The sequence below is a fragment of the Crassostrea angulata genome, chromosome 6, assembly GCF_025612915.1.
Source record: "Crassostrea angulata isolate pt1a10 chromosome 6, ASM2561291v2, whole genome shotgun sequence".
Taxonomy (NCBI): domain Eukaryota; kingdom Metazoa; phylum Mollusca; class Bivalvia; order Ostreida; family Ostreidae; genus Magallana; species Magallana angulata.
In genome coordinates this window covers 19,693,424-19,715,741 of record NC_069116.1, presented here as the reverse complement: position 1 = coordinate 19,715,741, position 22,318 = coordinate 19,693,424, and the positions used below count along the sequence as shown (strand labels likewise).

Below are 22,318 nucleotides of genomic sequence, written 5' to 3'. Positions count from 1 at the left end.
ATGTCATTGGAATGCTGTTATGTTGGCGGTAACCTATTTGAAGAAGTCAAGTCTTGTCCAATAAATGCAGAGGAATGGAAAAACCGAGCTCAAAAGAAAAAATGCCAGGAGCCAATACCGGATTTTATATGTGCCGCCATTGAAAATCGTCCAGGAATGTTTGGAGAAATATGTACCGTGGCTGGGCTATCGGAACCAGGTACAATTAAGCTTATATAATGATATAGACATCATATAACATGTTGGTAAAAAAAAATTATACGTTGTGCAAATTTTTGTCAGGAAACATTAATATTAATATACTTTAAATTTTTAAAGTGTAACTCCACTTCAGCAAATGCGATATTTACGAGAAAATAAAATTAAAAAAAAGGATTTTTTTTCTTTCTATTGCAGAAATTGTCAACATCTAAACTGCAATTTTACGTAATTGCGTTTAATAAATGAATGTTGTTTTCATAGGCGGGGGTCATCACCATTTCTTCAATCTCCATACGAAAATGAGGACACCCACTTTTATACTGACTTCATACATAGTCAGCGCATGTTTGTCTATTGTTCCCCGTTTAACAGTAGTTGTATATTTGCATTATCAAAATTATGTCAAAGGGAGATTAATAGATAAACATGCGCTCATGGTTTAAATGAGAAAAAACTGCTTTCTCTTACTTTCGCTTTCCCTGTTGTAACCAAGGGCTGATGTATGTTGGTTATTATAATTCACCACGTGATTTTTCACCTAAGGTAACTTTGTGAATACAAAATTCTGTCACGTGACGTGTAAGGTAGCATGTTATGTGCTAGCTAGAACAATGTTTTCGAACCCGTTAAGTTATCAAGCATTGATTTATTGTCTTCTGTACTAACATGGGCGTGGTCTAATTGTTGAAACGATAGTAAATAGTATACTTGTATGGAGGGTAGTCGTGTTCAAAAATCCAGACCTGTAAACTTGTAAATCAGAATATGCAACCATGTTGGTGTGTGAGCCTGATTATGAATGAGTGTAATTTTGATCTTATAACCTATAAAACTCTATAAACAATTTAGAGTTGACCCTGCAGGCTTTTAATCTAATTTTTTCTACAGATGCACAATTGCAGCTGCAAAATGCTGTTTGTTATTTACATGTAACTTGCCATTATTGTAGTAATAGATTACACACTTTTCATCTGTAATCTCTGCATTATTGTATCTCCGTGTTCTGAAATAGCACGGCTGACATGTAACAAATCGACAAGTGTAAAGTCTACAAGTTTGTCGAATTTTGACATGACCATATATGGAAACAGTGACGTCACCGATAGAAAAGGCTAACTGCAGGTAAAGGCATGCCGTAATCGTCGGAATAGGGACGGAATAAATAACATTTTATCAAGAGAATGTATAAAAGATGCGAGTGAAGAATTCGATCGGTTTCAGATATCTTCTTAAAACTGTAAAAAATACATAAAATGACTTTGTTTGAATGTACATTATAAAGATATACACACATTTTTATTAGAGTACATGCAACAAATTGTTAAATAAAGACCTCGTCTGAATAAACCTTACCGCTACCACAAAGTTGGGACAATACCCCCCCCCCCCCCCCCCCCATGGCGAAAAATAACACGGGGTCGGCCAGCTGGTCAATTAAATAACCGAGTATCCGAGTTGCAAAGTTATCAGTAGGAAAAACAAACTATATTTAAATACATTGGTTTTGAGATTTCGATTAATATCAGACATGAAAAGCGACACCCCGCCGCCCCCCTCCCCCCCCCCCCCAAAAAAAAATAAAATTAAAATAAATTCCAAATTTAAAGGTTAACTGTCCTGAAATTAAAATGTGTGTAAATATTTTTTAAAATGTTTCATTTTGCATTTTCAGCAAAATATCGGGAACAATGCCTATCATGCAAAAAAAAATTGGCAATTTTTTTTATTTCAAGCAATTATTACGGGATATGAGTATGACGTCCTGAATGTCGAATCAATTAATGAAGTTGGTTAGTAAAAATTTTCCGGGGAGCTATTAAAATATAGTTTTACAGCCACTTGTGAACATGTACTGTTTACCAAGTGGCTACTTAATTTTGTAAAATTATCGTCAATACAGTATATATTTTAAAATATTTTATAATTAAAACGCTACCAGTTCATAAACGATCAAATTCATCTGACCCACTCCGTTCCTTATAGGCGCATTGTCACGATTTTGGTCAAATTCACAAAGTAAAAAGAAACACTATTATACAGGAATATGGATATGGTGGTTTAAAAATGATAGATTTTACAGATTTTAGCTCTGCTCTAAAGTCTAGTTGGATAAGAAGAATGATTTTCTCAGACACAAAATGGATAAATCTCTTAGAGGCAGAATTACAAACAAAAATTAAAAACATATGGGTTAAAGGTATGGACTTTACAGCTAATTTATGTAAAAATACAAAAAATATTTTTTGGAAAGAAGTTTTTAACAGCTGGATTTTAATCGTAAAAGCAACTAGACAAGAAGTTATGAATGTTCCATTTAAAAACATTTGGCTCAACCCAAAAATAAAAGTTAATAACCGTTCTTTTTTCCTAAAACACTATTTTAATGCTGGTTTTATACATATACAAGATCTTTTTGATAATGAGGGTGTTTTTCTTAGTCTAGAAACAATAGAAAACCAAAATATAAAAACAAATTTTATTGAATATGCAAGCCTAAAGAGAGCAATATTTGAAAGATTAGATAAAGACAATATCAATGAAATCAAATACAAGTCTGGCCCAAGTATACCCAGTCATATAAATATCTTCTTCACCAATAAAAAAGGTTGCAAAGACATGTATAACAAACTTATTAAGGAGAAAAGAGATCCAATTACATCTATAAATAAATGGCTAGAAAGGGGCTTTATTTTTAACAACAAAGACTGGAACAAAATATTTGAACTTCCGTTTAAAATTACTAAAGAGTCAAAACTACAATGGCTACAATTTCAAATTTTACACAGAATAATACCAACAAATGATTATCTTCACAAGATTAAGGTTAAAGAATCCCCAGTCTGCTCTTTTGTAAAAGAGTTAATGAGACTATTGAACACTTATTTGTAGATTGCTATTGTGTAAAAGTACTTTGGGAACTATGTGAGCAGTGGTTGTTAAGGAAATTGGAAATGCAAGTAACATTTGACAAAAACTCAATTTTATTTGGAAAATATAAAGAGAGAAATTTGTATAAAGTACATAATCTTTTAATTCTAATAATAAAACAATACATATTTGTAAGTAGATATAAAGAAGTTCCAAAGCTGAATTTTGGTGCACTCGAAAATATAATGAAAAACAGAATATCCGTGGAGAAATATATTTTGCTTAAAAATTGTAGATTTCTCAGAGTTTGAAAGGCACTGGCAAAAAAAATGTGACTTATTATTATGATATACTAGCTATATTTATTAGATTCAATAGGTTATATAATGTACTACCCTCCCCCCCCCCCCCCTCACCTCGCACACAAACACTTTTCTTTCATCTTATTCTCACTATCTTCTTTTTTTAAGTAGTATACAGGTACATTTGTAAAGATATATGTATATATATGCATAATATATAGACCTACATTATGTTCTTTCTCTTTAAGAGACAAGCTATTACATTGTGAGATATGTGTACTTGTATCCTTTGTATCTCTTTCTGCTGTCTTTGTCTTTGTCAAATAAATCATGAAATTCTAAAAAAAAAAAAAAAAAAAAAAAAAAAAAAAAAAAAAAAATTCTATTTGTCTGTTTTTATTATTTACAATGCTTTAGGGATGCATTTCTAATGAATCAAATGAAATTTGAGAGTCAGTTGTACAGTTATAACCTAGATACAGGCCCCCAATTCTTTGTCATGTAAACAAGGCTCGTGCCCTGTTTTTGTTTACATAGGTTCAATATACCCGTAAAACATGTTTTTCAAGCTGGTTTTTATATCATCTTAATTACTTTTAAGCATACATAAACAGCTTCTAACGTTTAACACATTCATTTTAGGTATAAAACTGGAATTATTACTTCAATTTTCAAAATGTAAACAAAATCTTTGTTTACATATCAAAAAATTGAAAGCTCTATAACTTGCTTATAACTCAACAAATGTCATTCAAATTTTGGTTGCCTAATAAAAATGCCTTACTGAATCATTGTAAACATTAAAATCGGAAAAATAATTTTTGACCAAAATCGTGACCATGTCCCTTTAATTTCAGAAATCCAATTTCCAAAAACATAAACATACCAGTATACCCTTACTATTTCATTAAAACCTTTCAATTTTTAACAATTATAAAACTTCTTTTTATTACAGCATTGGATTGTTTTATTATTCATCTTGCACTTGCACAACAAAATCATTTTGATATTTTAAAGTATAAATACATGTACATACATTTCTCCGCGAAAAATTACCAAATATCTGCAAGTCATTTAATTCTAAATTATTCAAAAAATAACAAAGAGAAAAGATGTCAATGTAATAGCAAACCGGGTTTTCTTTTGTGTAAACAGTGTCCATAATCCATTTGTCAATCCTGAATTGATAAATACTACCTATCCAGAGAACTTTATACTGCAATATTTTTGCCAAAAATGACTAAAATTGATTGAGTTTAACAGCTGGTATTTTTTTCATAAATTATCAGAAATCTAAATTCTAGCAATTTGCATACCTCTGATATTTATAATTGATCTGCAAAGAAACAACTTCCTATCTCGAAAACTTTAAGAGGAGTTATCCATACAATAGGGGTATACTATATGCAATATTTTGCTAAGAAATGAAATGAATAAGTTCAACAGCTGATGTCTTTTTCATAAATTATCAGAAATCAAAATCCTAGAAATTTGTATAACCTCTGATATATGTATAACTGATCTGCAAAAGAACAACATATTATCTTGTAAACTGTACGAGTAATAATCGGTCAAATAAGGGTACCCTTTTGGCAGCCACTCGCCCGCCCGCCATTTTTACTATTTCTATAGCCGGATTTTTCCTTTGGAAAACCCGGTTAAAAATTCTCTAAAAATTCTTAGAATTCGTAGAACACAGAAGGAATGGAGCTACATGGGACCCCACGACGGTCTCCAAGCCCCATGCCGCTCAAAATATATTCACCCCCTCAGGAAATTTCTTGATCCGCCTCAGAAAAGAGCACGAATTAACTCATATTTATGGAAGGGAATTACCGCCAAAATTCTATGTATCTTGCTTTGATTCTTATTATGCTTACTTCTTTATTCTTCATTACATTTACACTTGCATGTCACTTTATTGTTTTCATATTCATGCTTATTTAATTTCACTTTGATTCTCTTTGATCCCTCATTGTTTGCTTAATTCTATGTTGCAACATTCTCTTCTTATTCGTGTAAATTCTTTCTTCTATCTCTGTTACAAACGTGAATTCAAACACGCAAACCATAAAGCACTTTCAATAAAGACGAATACAAGTTGCATGAATTTAATGTTGCATTATGACGCCAGGCGGCAGTGTGTGCGCTACAATTGCTGCTCCTGAAGGTTTATTAAAAACGAAACTAACAAATGGCATAAATTTGAATGTGGGCGCTTAAGATGTAGATTCGGCAGGAATCTGGGCGCACAAGGAGAGTGAAAATTTCATCAATTAATTTTGAATATTTTTCGAATTATAACCGTTATTTGGTTTCTGTTGGATGTGGAATGAGTGGAAAAATATTTGAAATGCAAACGGTTTTATTATAATATGGGTCTAAATATAGCAACACGATGCAATTCATGCAAAATCCTACTTATTTACAACTGTTTTTAAATGATTTTGTTGTCTCTGGGTCTTCTCTCCACAAATTTGAAACGTGTAAAGGTAACATATTTCAACATTAAAAATGTCGCATTTTAAAAAAAGATGGAGAGATGACCCAGAGATGACTAATTATGTACTTTTCAAATTATTTTTTGAAGGATAAAAAACAAAGTCCATTGATATGACAGTGGTGTTTCAAACAGTACTTTATAGAGCATATATTGACAAGTCTCCGTGGCTCAGTGGTTTCGTCCTGGATTTAGTGAATACATACATTCAGTGTTTTGGGTTCAAATCCAACTGGTGGTCTTTAAAAAAAAAATTAAACTTTTTTGTTTTAAATGTATGTTATTATAACATGATGTTGAATTATAATATACCGGTATATTTTAATTTGTTTTTATTGATTTCTAGATCTGCTGTATGAACACTACAAAAAAATTCTTTTCTTATTACTAGTTTTTTAGGATAACACTATATAACTTCATTATATAATGTTTTCATTAACATTTCCAACTAGTTATCGGTTTACCTCTCATTGCCATTTTTTGAAAGCTTTGTGAGTTTTTTAATAACCGGAATAGCCATCTACTTCGACTCTCAACATAATATATTTTTGTTGAAATCTGTACATAGCCTTTCGAGGTTATAGACATTTAAATCCCAATTGATTCGTGTCGAGGATTCCTGCAAACTTACAATCTTGTGCGCTCACTTTCTTTAATAAATTCGTGAAAACATCTCAAATTAAGGGCTTAGTATAGGAATATGAAATACATGTTAATATAATTAACTTATAGCAAGCCACGCTATACGCAGACTTAAAAAGATACTGATTTTTTTGTGTACATGTAAAATGCCTCCGCGCGGTTCTAAAAATCAGGGGGGGGGGTCCGAGAGATAATTTTGTATTAATTTTTTTATTGGTTGATTAAATAAGTGTGAATTTTCCATTGGTGGTGGATCTGATCTCATTCTAGATCCGGAATGCAATGATGTACCGTATATATATATATGCAGTAACAAATTATTTGTAGGAACGCTTAATTTTTAGAAGAGGAACATGTCATAAGTACTTGTCGACATGCAGGACTTTATTTTCATTTGAAGTGAAAAGAGGTGGGATGATGCACGGTTCTGTTTACAGGTACCCGTGGATCATGTAGATGAAATAGAAATAAATTTAAACCAAATTTAAAGATGTTTTTGAAAAACAATAAAAGGACTGGGGTACGAAATACTTAGAAGTAGCTTTTCTTGTACTCTAGTACGTGTGAAAATTATCACTTGCATGAATCACTATATATGTACCTCTCGTTAGGCTACAGTACTGTGTATCCCTGATTAAATGCGATGAGTTAATATCCGCGTGAAATTCCGGGTTAAAAAACTTAAAACTGCAGGTTTTAAAATCCCACTTATTTTTCTAAAAGTTTTGAACTTGTGATATGAAAGCTACGTTTGGTGCACGCGATTTTATATTCTTGCGATTCGGCACAGAACGGTGGAGTCGCAGAAGTAAACGCGGTAAAATTAACGAATCTAAATTATCAGTGAATTAATTACACAATGAGTAAACGAAAACAAACCAGGCAAAGAGATTAAAATACGGTATGTGATATCGATATGACTGTTTATACGTTTTGGTTTAAAATCTAAATCAAATCTTAATAAAAATTCTTATATAAAGTTCTAAATAAAATATTTTTTTCTTCCAAAATACAAAACATTAATAATGTAATGCTTCTTATTTACACAGATTTTTGAAGTGATAAAAATGTGTATGTATCACTCACAGCCATGCTTATTGTAGGTTTTTTTATTTTAATACAAATCATGTACATGTAACTGAATGTCCATGTTTAGATTTGAAGGTGTTTAAGCTATGATACATGTAACTTAGAGACATAAACCTCATACATGTCGTCTTGATTAAATGAATAGTTGAATTGACCGACTTCCATATCAAGCTTGCGATGATGATAATTATGATATGGGTGCTAATTATGAGAACTGTAAGATTATATCGTCTCATATAAATAACTGATGCGCAGACTTAGAATTTTATTTTATTTTAGGAGGGGGGTCCAGTCACCCCACCACCCTTGAAAATTTTAACTTTTTTAAATTCACATAGTAAACCTACTGAAAATAGAACTCGACCTACCCCCTTCCCACCCCATCCCCGGCAAACAAAATTATAAATTATCCCTTAGTACATTAACCTCCCCTCCATTTCTTGATCTGAACATATAAACATTGGAGCGAAATGTCATGGTGCGAAACATCCCACATTTAGCTAGCTACGTTGGTTTTTTTTCGGGGAGCAGCAATTGTAGCGTGCACACTGCCGCCTGGCGTCATAATGCAACATTAAATTCATGCAACTTGTATTCGTCTTTATTGAAAGTGCTTTATGGTTTGCGTGTTTGAATTCACGTTTGTAACAGAGATAAAAGAAAGAATTTACTCGAATAAGAAGAGAATATTGCAACATAGAATTAAGCAAACAATGAAGGATCAAAGAGAATCAAAGTGAAATTGGATAAGCATGAATATGAAAACAATAAAGTGACATGCAAGTGTAAATGTAATGAAGAATAAAGAAGTAAGCATAATAAGAATCAAAGCAAGATACATAGAATTTTGGCGGTAATTCCCTTCCATACATATTCCAGTTTGAATTACATATCAAATTATTTTAGAGAAATAAGACATTAGACATTTCTCTTTAAGCCTTATCGTATAATACCATAAGAATTACATATATTACAAAATTAGCACATTCGTCACATCGCCAACGATTTTTAGCTCACCTGAGCTTAAAGCTCAAATGAGCTTTTCTGATCACATTTTGTCCGTCGTCCGTCCGTCTGTAAACCTTTACATTTTGAACTTCTTCTCTAAAACCACCTGGCCATTTTCAACCAAATTTGGCACAAAGCATCCTTATGGTGCGACAAATATAAATTGCAGAAATAAAAGACCGATCTTTATTCAAAGCGGAGAAAACCTCGAAACTGTAGAAAAAGGGGGATGCATTTTTAAAAATCTTCTTATCAAAAACTACTGAGTCAAATTCAACGTAATTTAGCCTAAATAATCCTTATGGAAAGGAAAATATAAATTGCAAAAATCATGGGCTAATTCTGTTTCAAATTTGAGTAATTTACGAAAATAATAACAAAGAAAGAATGGGGGTCGATCAGTTTATTACTTCGGGTTCGGTATTTTGTATATCGAAAACCAGGTTTTGTTTGGAGCAGCCATGTTCCACGCACGAAAACTGGTAAAACTGACAAAGATGAATTTGCTTGTGCAACAGTTTACGTGCGACGGGAATATTTGAAACTTTTTTGAAGTTAATTGAGGTTTAATATTTCAATGCATTGACATGTTCACTTGTGACGATGGTTTTACATGTAGCTTGTTTTGACTTTAGTTTCATTTTCGTTTATTATGCCTTTTAACTTGAGGGAACTATCGCCTGTATTTTTTAATATTTACGTATCAAATCAAATATAGACTTCGGTAAATCAGACACCTGATTGTTAACCTGCGCAAAATGAGCAAAACCTGATGCACTAACAACATACATGTATCACAAAATAAAATTCATTTGTACTATTCATTTTATTCGTAATTCGGTATGATTTCTATGTAATGGCTGAATAATGCAACGTGATTTGTTAACATGCTCAGCATTTTCAATCTAAACGGAGATTAGTTAGAATAATATATCGGTAGGTATTTTTATGTTGAAAAATAAATTGTGCTCTTTCTTTGTTTTTTTCTTGTTTTGATTGTTTACAATTTTCTATCATTTACTGACCTATCTAAGAGTCAAGTTTCGAGCTACAAGCAAGATACAGAGCTTTGTGCACAATGCTATGTTTGTACAAAGAGCTGAGGCCATGCTTTATTTTCTTTATATTTTAAATGCTGAATAGGTAATACCAAGTTTAAAAATCTTTATTTTAATGTAAAAACATGACTCAAAACAAGGTCTGTATCCTTTTAATAATTCTACGATTGACGTTGAAATGTTGGTTAATCATTAGAAATGTCTTGCTAAAAGGACGATATGCAGTAACTACTTTCTGGTGCCCCTTTTTATAGGATTAATTACAACAATATTCAGTTTTATAGTTTATTCATCAGTCAAGTGAGTAAGGTTATGAAACGTCATACAAAATGAATTCATGCCAGGTAAACGACAATCATTTATAATGGAGAAGACCAATTAAATTTTTGAATGTTTTTTAATGGAGAATTGAGCGCATTGAGGTACAATTTTCTTCTTTCACATATAGGAAAATGGTGGGGGGGGGGGGGGGGGGCTAAAATAAAAGGAACTGGAGGTTAACCGTGAACCCCTACCAAAATTTAGTTAAATATCTTGCATAGGATCTTATTTTCGGTAAAAATGGTATTTCATAAAGGTACAATGTCAAAGATTAAGTGTATGCAAAAATAAGTGTAAAATTTGGATACTTTATGGTTTTGGTTGGGTTTTTTTTGGTATTCTAATGAAGGGCCATATGGCACAATATTCTTTACATATAAAGTGATTGTTGCTCAGGTGAGCATGCTCAATAGGCCTCTTGTTATATACATGAACCTCTTCCTGTTTGGTTCAGTTTCAATCATACCTCAATAACTTTTCTAAAAATAATACCGGTATTTTCGATAGAAAAATTGTCTTTCATTAAAACTTATTGCAACAGTTTAGCTGAATATTATGTTTACTTTCGTCCATTCCGGCGATTACGGCATGCCTTTTCCTGCAGCAAGGCAGTTGCCATATAAGGTCATGTAAAAATTCGACAAACTTGTAGACTTTATATTTGTCAATTTGTATCATGTCAGATGTGCTATTGATACAAATGCAGAAACTATGGATTAAAAGTGTGCTAAGTTGAAGGTTTAATTCACTTATGAAACAATAAATCAGCAAAATGTGCATCATACGAAGGAACTGAGTCAAATCTTACATGTGTTTATAACCGAGTTTTATAGGTTACACGATCAGAATTACACACTTTTATACTCAGGCTCACACATCAACACGATTGCATATTCAGATTTACAAGTTCACATGTCTGGATTTTTTAACACGATTACCCTCCATATACTTGTACCGTACAGAATAGATAGGGTTATGGTGAAAGAGTGATCACATAAATTTTATACATGGCATTATTATTCATACTAGTTTAATTTTAGTACCATTCTGATAATGTCAGCTCCATCTCTCATGCATATTAATATCAATCTTATGTTTGATCAAGGGCAGATAAGCGAACATTTTCTTTTTTCGAAAGTTGTAAGGAGAAAAACATTGAATGAGCTTATTGTATCACAGTCTTAAATCTTTATTGATGTTGGAAATTGACTAGACTCTTTAAAGAATTTAACTAAAGTTATATTAAGTTAAGAAATAGACGCAACAGAAGCGACCAAAAAGGGCCCAATACCCGGCGCTAAGTGCAGTCGTCCTTTATATTTTTTCATACTAGACAAACTATAAATTCATGAGAATTAATTTTCGAGGATGCCCATGTTACCATTAGGTGTACATATTTATTGATATATGTTGCTAATGAATGTCATACGTTTTATGTAGTGTTATTCTTTTATATTATACTACAGGATTTTGTGTTATTTTGGATGCAACAACATACAATTTAAATTACATATATTGTAACGCATCATCTGGTTGTCCGCGATCATCCTACCTTTCTGAAGATGTGTACAAATGTAAGTTGTCATACATGTAACAGTTTCTGATGTGATAACTATAAAATATTTAAAAATCAATTTCGTGCACCAGTCGAACACCATTAGTTTTTTCTCTTATACTGATCGGATGTTAAATTACTACTTTTTAGGCCACCTGAGTGACTCAGATGACCAATTGCATTCTTTTTTCGTCCGTCGTCGTGCGTTAACATTTGAACTTTTTCAGCAGTACTAGGGTCGTTTTGGCCAAATTTTGTCTATAGATAAAAGGGAAACATAAAGAGTGAAATTTACGACCCCCACACCCAGGGACCATAAATTTTAGGTAAAAAATGTCAAAATTTTAATAATCTTTCTCTCTACAACTGGACATTCAGCAGAAAAACTAGCTAAGCACATGGTTATGATGAGCAGTATGGCCTTTACCAAAATTGTGAAATTCATGGCCCTTGCATTTGGGTCAGGGGTTCAAGCCCTAGGGTGGGGCAAATATGTCATATATTGATTATGTAGTAAATCTAAGAAAATTTTCTCTTCTATTTCCATAGTGTCGTTTCATTGATATTTGTGGGTATTAATTTTCGTGATTTTAATTCAACAAAAATCACAGTTTCAAGGATACGTTTATTTGTGGCGAATGATCCTATCTATAAAAATCTAGTAGACATTGCCTTAAATGAACATTTATCTTTGTAGATCTTCACAAAATTGGTTTAAAAAATATTGATAAAACCACAGTATATATTTCAGAAAAACCAAATGCATGATTATGATGTCCATGACGCCCTATACCAAAATGTGAAATCCATGGCACATGGTTTAAGGGTTAAGGCCCTGAGGGGCGGTCGATATAGTCATGAAGTGAAAAACTTAATTCATGATTATGATGTTCATAAAGCCCTGTTCTTAAATGTGAAATTTATGGCCCCAGGATCAGGGGATAAAGCCCCAGGGCGGAGTCATAAGTTAGGCCATGTAGTGAAAAATTATTTAATCAGAAAATATTTTCTCTACTTCCACTGTAGTAGAAGATAAATGGAAGCTTCTACCTAAATATAAATATATGGCCTCTTGGTTAGGAGTTCAGGCGCTAGAGTGGAGTCATATAGTGAACATATATTGAATCTTAGAAAATCTTCTAATATGATTCTATATATATTTGTGAAAATAAAGATGTTTAATTATAATGTCTATGATGCCCTCTACCAAAATAGTGAAATTTATGGCCCTTGAGTCAGGGTTTCAGGCCCAAAGGAGGGGCCAATATTGCCATATAGAAAAATGTATAAAATTATATGTATATTTCTGTAATTTAACAGTAGGAGATAAACTAAATGCATTTGTTATCCATTACCTCCTCTTTTTAAATTTTTAAATTCACTGCTCACGCGTCAGTGATTTAGACATTTGGGGGGGGGGGGGGGGGGATATGGCCATACAGTGAGCATGAATGTTTTTGGTCACAGGGCCCACGGTTTACGATTGTCCGATACTATACAGACAAAATACATGTACGGACAAGTGAATATTACTGGGCGCAAGTGCATTTTTATGTAAAGAAGTCTCCAAAATTAAAAAAAGAAAGTTTATCGGGAGTTAGATAGTCTGGTTATAAGTCATCGATTATTTATTTTAAATTTCGATCCCATCATCAAATTGCAATGCAATTGAGTTACACTTGATCAGTTCAGAGTTCAGTTCACACACTTCAAAAATTTTAATATTAAAATGTAAGGGGTGGATCTTGATTTTTACAAAGCCTTGCTACACCAGACCGAACACATGTTAAGAAGGGCAACGGGACAAAGGATAATAGAGATAGAGGATTATGAAGAGAAATGTGATTGGGGGGTCATTACTTTTCCATAGACTATGATGACAGACCATGTTTAGTTTAAAAACAGCTAATTATGCAACATCGGATGTAGCTGCAGGTCTGAAGCTCCCAGTCTGAAAAAAATCAGATGGACGGCCTAGTATCTACAATGTCTCCCATAGTAAAAATTGCATATTACGGCGCACAAAAATTGCGCTAGTTTTGGACTGATTAACCTTATTTACATACAAATCTGGTGAACACCATTAAATTCTTCAGGCTATTTAGTACTGATACCGTCTCTTTACATGCCTGAAACTTTTCCCCAAACACACTGACTAACCTCAGAAAATGAGGTATATTAAATTCACGTCGAGATCGAGAGTCGTCTTTCTTATATGTAAAAAAAAACTGCACCACTTTACGGGGCTGGTGATGGTGTTTAAAAGAATATCGAAAGCAATTTTAGTGACGATATCTGTTGTAATTATTTTATGCTAAATTTTGCCATGACAAAGCTACAGCTGACAAATAATGTTAATTGTTACATGGAACAAATGCAATTAGGAAAGAAAAGTACTTAATTATAGCAATAAAGGAAGTAAATAATTTAAAGAAACATTAATAAAAAGGACTTTATTTTAGCAATACAGAACTGTCGTTTTCAAGTTGACAGTATTTGACTATAATTTTGAAACATTTTAGAACAGGTGATTTGAAGTTTGGGCAAGTAAATGTTGTTGCGGGCGGGCCGATAGGCTTCAAAACATCTCCAGAATTGATAAAGAAATACACCAAAAGTAACGTTTTCACAATTTATATTACACGAAATTTGAAAACAAATTCATGGGCTGATAGTCGTCGTCAGGACACTGGTACACCAAACTTCACAGGTCACTCCATTCCTGTACACTAATACTACTCGGTATTCGCTATTCGTGACCTGCGTACACAGAACATACACATTAAGTTACACATACACATAAAGTTCCATACAAGTAATGACCCACATGACCCACCGTACATAACAGTGAGACAACGTGGTACACGTGGCAGCGCTGCATTACATTTACTTGCATTAATATTTCACGATACATAATAATAAATCAAATTACTATACACGTAACTTAAAATACTGTAACGACATTTACTTGCCAATTACACTGTTGAGTCACTAAACACGACATTTTCATTTACTACTCAAATTACGGCAGCCCTATGAATATACTCTACTCACGACAATAGATAACTAAAGAAATACTGAACTATATAACGAACATAACAAACGAATAACTTATGAAAGGGACATTCAAACAATACAAATTACAAATAAAACACATTGAAACAACAAAGTTATCCCAGGACCATTTAATAAACAAATAGAAAGAGAATGAAAAAGTAAATTAGTTTACTCACCTCAGAAGCCGTGTCTGTATTATAAAATTATAGAATTGAACTACAGAAACTGATAATATCAGGAAGAACGTGCAGGTGTTTTTACCCGGTCCAAAGAGGCCCAAAACCTAAACTCAGGTGGATATATACAGGTATCGAGGGGTACCAGAAAGGGTAATAGAATAAGAGGTCCAGTACAGGATAACTATAAATAAAAGACAAATTAAAACAGCATCGTAAATGTAACAAATGTTTTGGTCACTTGTCCGACTGGACAAATAGGAAAAAAAGTTAATGTAGAGCCCTGGGTCACCGAAGTCTCTCGGGTAACCTATTGTCCTTGTATTGTCCGTTACCAATTTTACACTAAGCTATCATAATGGTACTCAGGTGACCATCACTGCCTATGGGCCTCGTGTTAATTTACGTGACATTTGATATATAAATATTAGAATCTTGTATTCTTTATTTTTTGTAGACCCAGGCTGCTATAATACATCATACAGGTAATATTTTTGACTTTAAATTCATAATATTTTTGGGATTTAACAAGTAAAACGGATTGTCAAGATTTCTGAGGATTAGTATAGCCCCCCCCCCCCTTTTAAATTTGCTTCCGACGCCACTGTAATACACATTCTTAGAGTAACCTTAAAGGGCTGGATTACCATAGCTATTTTCAAGTATGTTTTTATCTCAAAGGATTTTCAAGTATGTTTTTATCTCAAAGGATATAGTTTAGTAAAAGTTAACAACATCATTACCGTCTTATTTTGAAATTTTCAATAAGTTTCTTCTTCTATACTGTTTTAGTACGGCAAATGTTTTGCTGCATTAATCGTTGATTTATTCAGGAAAATATTTTCAAGATACGGTTTTTCAAAATGCCAACATAAGATATGTTGTAACTTTCAACCAAACTATTTACATTCAACTTGAATAGGTAATTCAGCTTTGCAAGTCAAAACATTCCAGACAACAAATATTTTGCCATTTACATTTGAAAAGATCTCTGACTATTGCTAAAAGAAGTGCAAATATCGTACTACATCACAATAAGTTTTTAATTACTGTATTGGTTCGACTTTTAGGTGGCGTGTAAGGATTCAATATCTTTTAGTAAGGTATAATGCACTGATCTTCAAGCAATGAGTGTTAAATTGCAAAACTGTAGAATATGTCAATAAGGATTAGATTGGCTTTATTGATAAGTTGGGTGTCTTCTCTACCCGTTATAAAAAAAAAATTAAAAATGTGTTAATCAATCATTATTTTTGTTTAAAAAACATCATTATAATTAAAACAACCTTTCAATTGAATAAAAAAACCAAGAACCCTTTAAGTTAATGTATTCACTGTGACATGAATGTATAAAACACATTGTCTGGTCATTTCAACATGAGATGGCTTATTCCATGTGATGAAATCCTGACTTTCAGTTACATGAAAGGTGACTACTGATTAATCGTTCTTCAGTGACTACGTCACCATTCTATACACTTCAGTAAATAGTATATTACCCAATTGCACAGGTTCGTCAATTAGATTATATCAAATTGACGTCAGTATCTTCTTCCTGATATGTCATCAAAAATTTGGTTATTGTTTGTTTGGGGTTTTTTTCGGGGGGGGGGGGGGGTGTTATTTGACGATTTCTTTTTCGCACCGATAACAAACGACTGATAAATATTCAACGTTCTGTATTTTTATGAATGAGTTGTATTACTTCATATCAACATATTTGTATTAGCTATAGTAAATGTATCGTAGATATTTCAGTAATCGTATCTAAAGTAGCTACCGGTTTGAAAATAGACCGGTGATAATAACATTATATTTTGTGCAATTATTCTAAAATCTATTGCTGTTTTAAAATTGTTAATCATTATAGGAAAAGCTTAGCGAAACAATATGTTGAATATTTTGGTTTATTTCAGAAAACAGCAAACAACTTTAACCTCAGAATATTTTCCAGATAAACAAAATACGTGAGTATCAGTTCTACAAAATTAATGTTTAAACAGTATATATTCAAAACAAAACTGTATGTTTAAAATAACCGAGCCTGTATTCAAATCTCGTTATTTCGTCCCCAAAAAAACCTAAAATATAAATCTTAAAATGAAGCGTAAAGTGGATACTTCATTTATTTAAAACATACGTCAAAATTATTATAACTTGTTCTCATCATTTAAAATTATAGCGCATTAAAAATAATGAAAGTATTTAATTTGAACAAAAAACCCAAAAAAAACTTTCAACACGACTAAGTTTTAGCTTTAATCGGTTTTAATTGTTGAAATCATATTTTAAGTGATACAGTAAATATCCAGTATAAAATTGTTGGCATGACATTCCTTCTTAAGTTGGAAGAATCAAAAATTGTTACTGCCGTCTGGGAAGACGACTGTTTATAAAAGATACTCGTAACTATACACCCTAACGACAGCCCAGACGATAAAATATAGGTCAAAATTTGAATTGTTTACCGAATTAATTTTTCATAGTGTTGGATTAAAACCAGAAAGAGACAAACTGATTAACGGAATGTATTTTAATACATCCACTTGTACAATAAACTTTATATCATGATATGATAAATAATACTGGGGACTTGTAAATATTATTCTTTCCAGGAGTACTAATCCTGAAAAGACCGAACGAGATGAGTCTGTTCATGCTATCTCTATCTCTACGTTCGCAGTATTCTTATGTGTTCTATTTGTATTTCTTATGCTTTGGATGAAAAGAAGAATATCGAAACGAAAAAAAGGTATATAAAAAGATTAAAGAAAGATATACTGTAGCTCAACGTCACTTTTTATAATATTATTTATTATTCTTTTGATTTTCATGCTCAATGTTTAATACGTTTCACTTTACTTTAGATCTTAATATGGTAAAAGACATGGAAACTACTGAAGCAGACGAGCAATCATTCCTAGAAAACGCAGGTACACAGTCAGCTTTTACAATAGAAAGTCATAGAGGCTTAAAAACGTTGACGATGAGTCAACATGCTTCTTGCGAAAGTGTGCTTACCGACTGCCGTTTAAATTTTACCATGTGTTACGCTTTATCTTTAAAATGTGTTGTTGTTTTTTTTGCATGCTAAGAACTATATATGATATTAGTCAAAATTGGCCCCCATAATTCGTTATTTTTAAAGTGATTCAGGTACATTAATTTGTTGTGTTATTTTTATAAAAGAGTTGACAAAAAATGTTTTTCACCTATTTATTCGATTTATATGCACTCACTGGCAGTATATGACGTCAGAAGTGATGCTATTTTTATAATTCAATCAAAATCAGTCAAAAATTGACATTTCTCTTATCTTTTTTCGAATGGGAAATATAGAGCGACTCTTTGAACAAGAACGAACTTTTTGTTACCTATAAGTACTGGAGAGATACATCTTTGGTAAAAATATTTTGTTTGTTCAAGCAGTCGCTCAATGTTTCCTTAAAGAAAAACTGCTTCAAAACAAGTCGTTTTATGCTAAAATGCGAAAATGGAGGGGAAATGTTAATTTTGTGATGTCATATTTTTAAATTGTGGGCACTAAAATCAAAATGAAAATTATGAAAAAACTTCAAATTTATATTTGTACAGATAAAGCAAAGAATTACAGTTAAATGACAATGTTCATTTAAGAGGGCCATTTTAGGCTCAAACCATATATAGTCCTTTCCAGAAAGAAATCAAACGACTCTACGGCTCTTTTTTCACCGTGACGTCATGACTTTTGAATGTGAACTAAAACTTTTTATCTTAAAACTTTTCAATACAAGTTGGATAAAATCATATATTTTTCCTTCTATTTGTCGTGACTGTTAACTGTTTCTTTTAAGACGAGAAAAATTATATCAGGTCTACAAAAATTGTCTAATTATTTTCATTGCTATTAAATAGGCTACAGAGTATACGTATAAAGGATACGCTTAACAATTCAATGGTGACTTTATACGAAAAAATATATCTTTTTTGTTGTTGTGAAACCCCGATTTAATTCGCTGTTATCAAGCTATGGACGTTCTCTAGCAATGTTTGTAAACATAATACATTTATGCATTTGTGATATAATTTTTTGAAAATCTACATTAAAAGGTCAAATTTATTTAGAATACTTTCTTATGATATAATTTACAACTTCTTCTATACTTCTTATATAACAAATACTTTGAGACATGCCAACACACTTTTTATAAAATTATAAGAAACTTTTTCATTTTCTTTCAGACAGAAATTTTGACGCAATGTGTACACAAAAAATATCAATGTTGGGAGTATATATCAAATGTCAACTTGTAAAATTAAGTAAAGTTAAGAACCTTCGATTTTATATGGTCACGCATTCCGAATCGTTAAAGCTCCATTTCAAGGAAAACTTCGATAGAATGATGAACTCAAGTACCGTAGATTGGACTACGTTTGATTTGGATACTGTATACACACTTCTGTCAAACTTTGGTGGCATAACATGTCCGAATCGGGGCTGGGGCTACAAACCAACAAATAAGGACCTTTCTGTGGGGGCAGACATTGAACGAATTAGAATCTTGGTGAACGAGTACTTGGATAATAAAATGTTTAATGTGGAAGAGGCTGACCAGATTATAGAAAGATGGATTTCGCTAAAAAGGGAAGTTGACCCACGTGATATCATTGATTTTGATCACGAGACGAAAATAAATTGTAAGTAATTTTAAAATTCTTAAAAATATTAAAAAGAAAAGCAAGCTGAAACATGATCAAAAATAAGTATGATCAAAATCATATTTTGAGTAATGTAATGACAATCTGTTCAACACATTTTTTTAATTTTCTAATGTAAAGTTAATAATCTTAAGATAAAATTTGCATAATTGACTATATGACAAAATAGTTCTGCTTTTGAACATAAAGTTTACCTACCACTTTGTTACGTAAGTATTACAACCTAGAGCAAACGTATCAAAGAATGGGCGTCGTCAGTCCCTGTACGATACAAGTAAAGTAAATTTTACAATTGCTTACAGATAGAAAACTCAATCCAAACAATGTTGAGGAGAATGGAACCGTTGTCACACGTGTCATTGCAAATATTCTAGAAAAACTTAAATCAAAGAAAATTGTAACATGTCGCGGAGCCATTGGTTGCGGAAAAACGACTGCATTGGAGTACGTTGCTAAAAAGTACACAGATAACGGATGGACGATGGAATGGATAGAGGAATTCATTGACGAATCTTTTTTTAACAATGTTATCGAGAGCAACACGGACAAAATTATTATTTGTTGTGACAATTTGTTTGGATCGTTCGGGTGTCAAGTGTTTTCTGATAAAATGTTTGATAACTTTCACTTGTTTATGCACTCGATCCATAAAAGTGAAAATCATATCAAAGTGTTGCTCGGTATTCATGAGCACGTGATTGAAGAAATTTCCTCTAAACACTCTCTTGTTTCACAGGATTATAATGCTTTTGTTGAAATGGATAGCCTTTCACAGTCAGAAGCATTACTAATATATATGATGCAGCAAGAAAAATCTACTATCAATCCGAAATATATTCCTTTTGAAGATTTTCTGGAGTTGAATAAAAATAGATCTGATAATGTAGGAGCACCTTTCCAGACTTTGATGATTTCAGCGGCTCCTGATGTCTTTGGCACAAGAGCATTTTGCAATCAACCGTTTCAACTTCTGAGAGAGCATTTCTACAAAATTTTATGTGACAATGAGGAAATTTTTTTTTCACTTTTGTATGTTATGTGTGTTGAGGTTTTCGATAAGAGAGAGGGTGAACTTAAAAGAGGCATAGTTAATGCAATTTATCCCCGTTTAGACAAAAACATCATAGAATATTACCTACAAGAATTAGGCCCGTACATACAGGATGATGGTAACACCGTGGAAATAAAACATGATGGGATCTCAATTGCCTTGTTTCATACATTCATGATGCAATCGAATAAACCTTGGTCTATCTTTGCAGCGTGTGATATCCGACGAACTTTGGAACTCATACGACCTGATGACCAACGCAATAAACTTCATCATTTTGCTGTTCCTTTGTCAAGGGAAACGCTTCATGAAGCAAAAACAATCATAAAGAATACAATTTTTCATAGTAATGTAGATATCAGAGAGCATCCTTTTATGGAGCATTTTCGTTAACACAAAACTCTCATCTTTCAACGAATCAAATAATTGACAATGACTTGAAAATCCAAACATTCAATTGTTTTTTTAACAAAGTCAAATATTAGATATCCTTATTTCTTTTTTAAAACTCAATATGTCAAAAATATATCAATTTAAATGTTATAATGCTATTTTGAATACGTAATGCTTGACATTAAAGTGCTCGTTGAATTTATGCGTGTATATCGGGTTATATTTTCTTTTTCTTAAATTAGTATTTTGCCTATTGCCTTATTGCATTAAATGGATATGGCATCAAGATCCTTTACAAACATTATCAAAAAACATTAAATTATACTGAGACAGTTGACATCATCTGAACATTAAATACAATGAGTATAAAAACAAAGTAGCCCATTGATGTTATAAAGCAAATGTGATTATCTCATTTTTAGAAAAATAAATGTTTTGGGCAAAAATATAAACTTAACTTTATATGATACCCGAGTAGATTGTTGTTCTTTGGTATTCAATATTTCTGAAAGCCAAGTATGAAAAAAGGGGGAAAAATTGTTTCCAAACTTGCTGCCACTTTAAGTGATCTTGGAGATAAACAAATATTTGACAATGAAAACTTGCATCAAGATTATTTCATGTTTGATAAATTAAGAGTATTTTTATATAATTTACACTTGAGTCCTTATGGCGGGTGAAGGCAAATATTTTTTTCTATATATTTTTACAAAAAATGTTTATTCTTAATACGATCGAGCTCTAGAAACCACTATACCAATATTGCGTTCGAGAACCCCAACATATATGAATTATATCAAACCCGTCAAATCCAAATATTTGCTTAAAATTAATATAGACATTATGTGGCTGGAAGAAAAACATTGGTCAATTATAAATACATTTATTCAGCATGTTGTAAAATACATCTAAATTAAATAAAATAGATCACTATGTGATCGTAAGCTTCATGTATGTTATATTTTCTATAAAGAAGATGAGTGGATAAGGCGTGTAAAATGCCCATACACGGTCGTACAAGCTACTGAAAAATTAAAATATCAATAACTCTTTTTTTTTTTTAAAAATCATTTAAAACAATATATATTTAACATATCATTGGTTTTAAACCTATAAATATGTTCAATACTTGGAATATGTTGACTCAAACAGGCGTATACGTATCAAAACCTGCAAATAATGTCATTTTTTATAACTTTAAGGCATTTTCTTTTATAGAGTGCGTCTGGGCTCCATATTTTTCTCATAGTCTAATTAAGGTCTAATGGAAAACACACCAAATCAATCAACAAAAAAGTGGAGAGATGACCCGCTATGCATTAAAAATATTATTTTGTATCCCAACAATTGAACGTTTAAAAAGTTCGTAAATTCGTAGCCAAAGTGACACATAATATTT

The 22,318-nt window shown here is 32.0% G+C and overlaps 1 protein-coding gene across 1 annotated transcript; it reads left to right on the top strand.

Moving 5' to 3' along the window:
• Window positions 1-21,337, top strand: LOC128186792 (uncharacterized). Its single transcript, XM_052856686.1, has 7 exons — window positions 1-199; window positions 11,456-11,563; window positions 15,848-15,854; window positions 17,393-17,529; window positions 17,663-17,717; window positions 19,003-19,454; window positions 19,778-21,337. Exons 1-7 carry the CDS (start codon window positions 1-3, stop codon window positions 20,917-20,919), a joined length of 2,100 nt encoding a protein of 699 aa, XP_052712646.1. The 3' UTR covers window positions 20,920-21,337.
• Window positions 21,338-22,318: the final 981 nt, after the last annotated feature.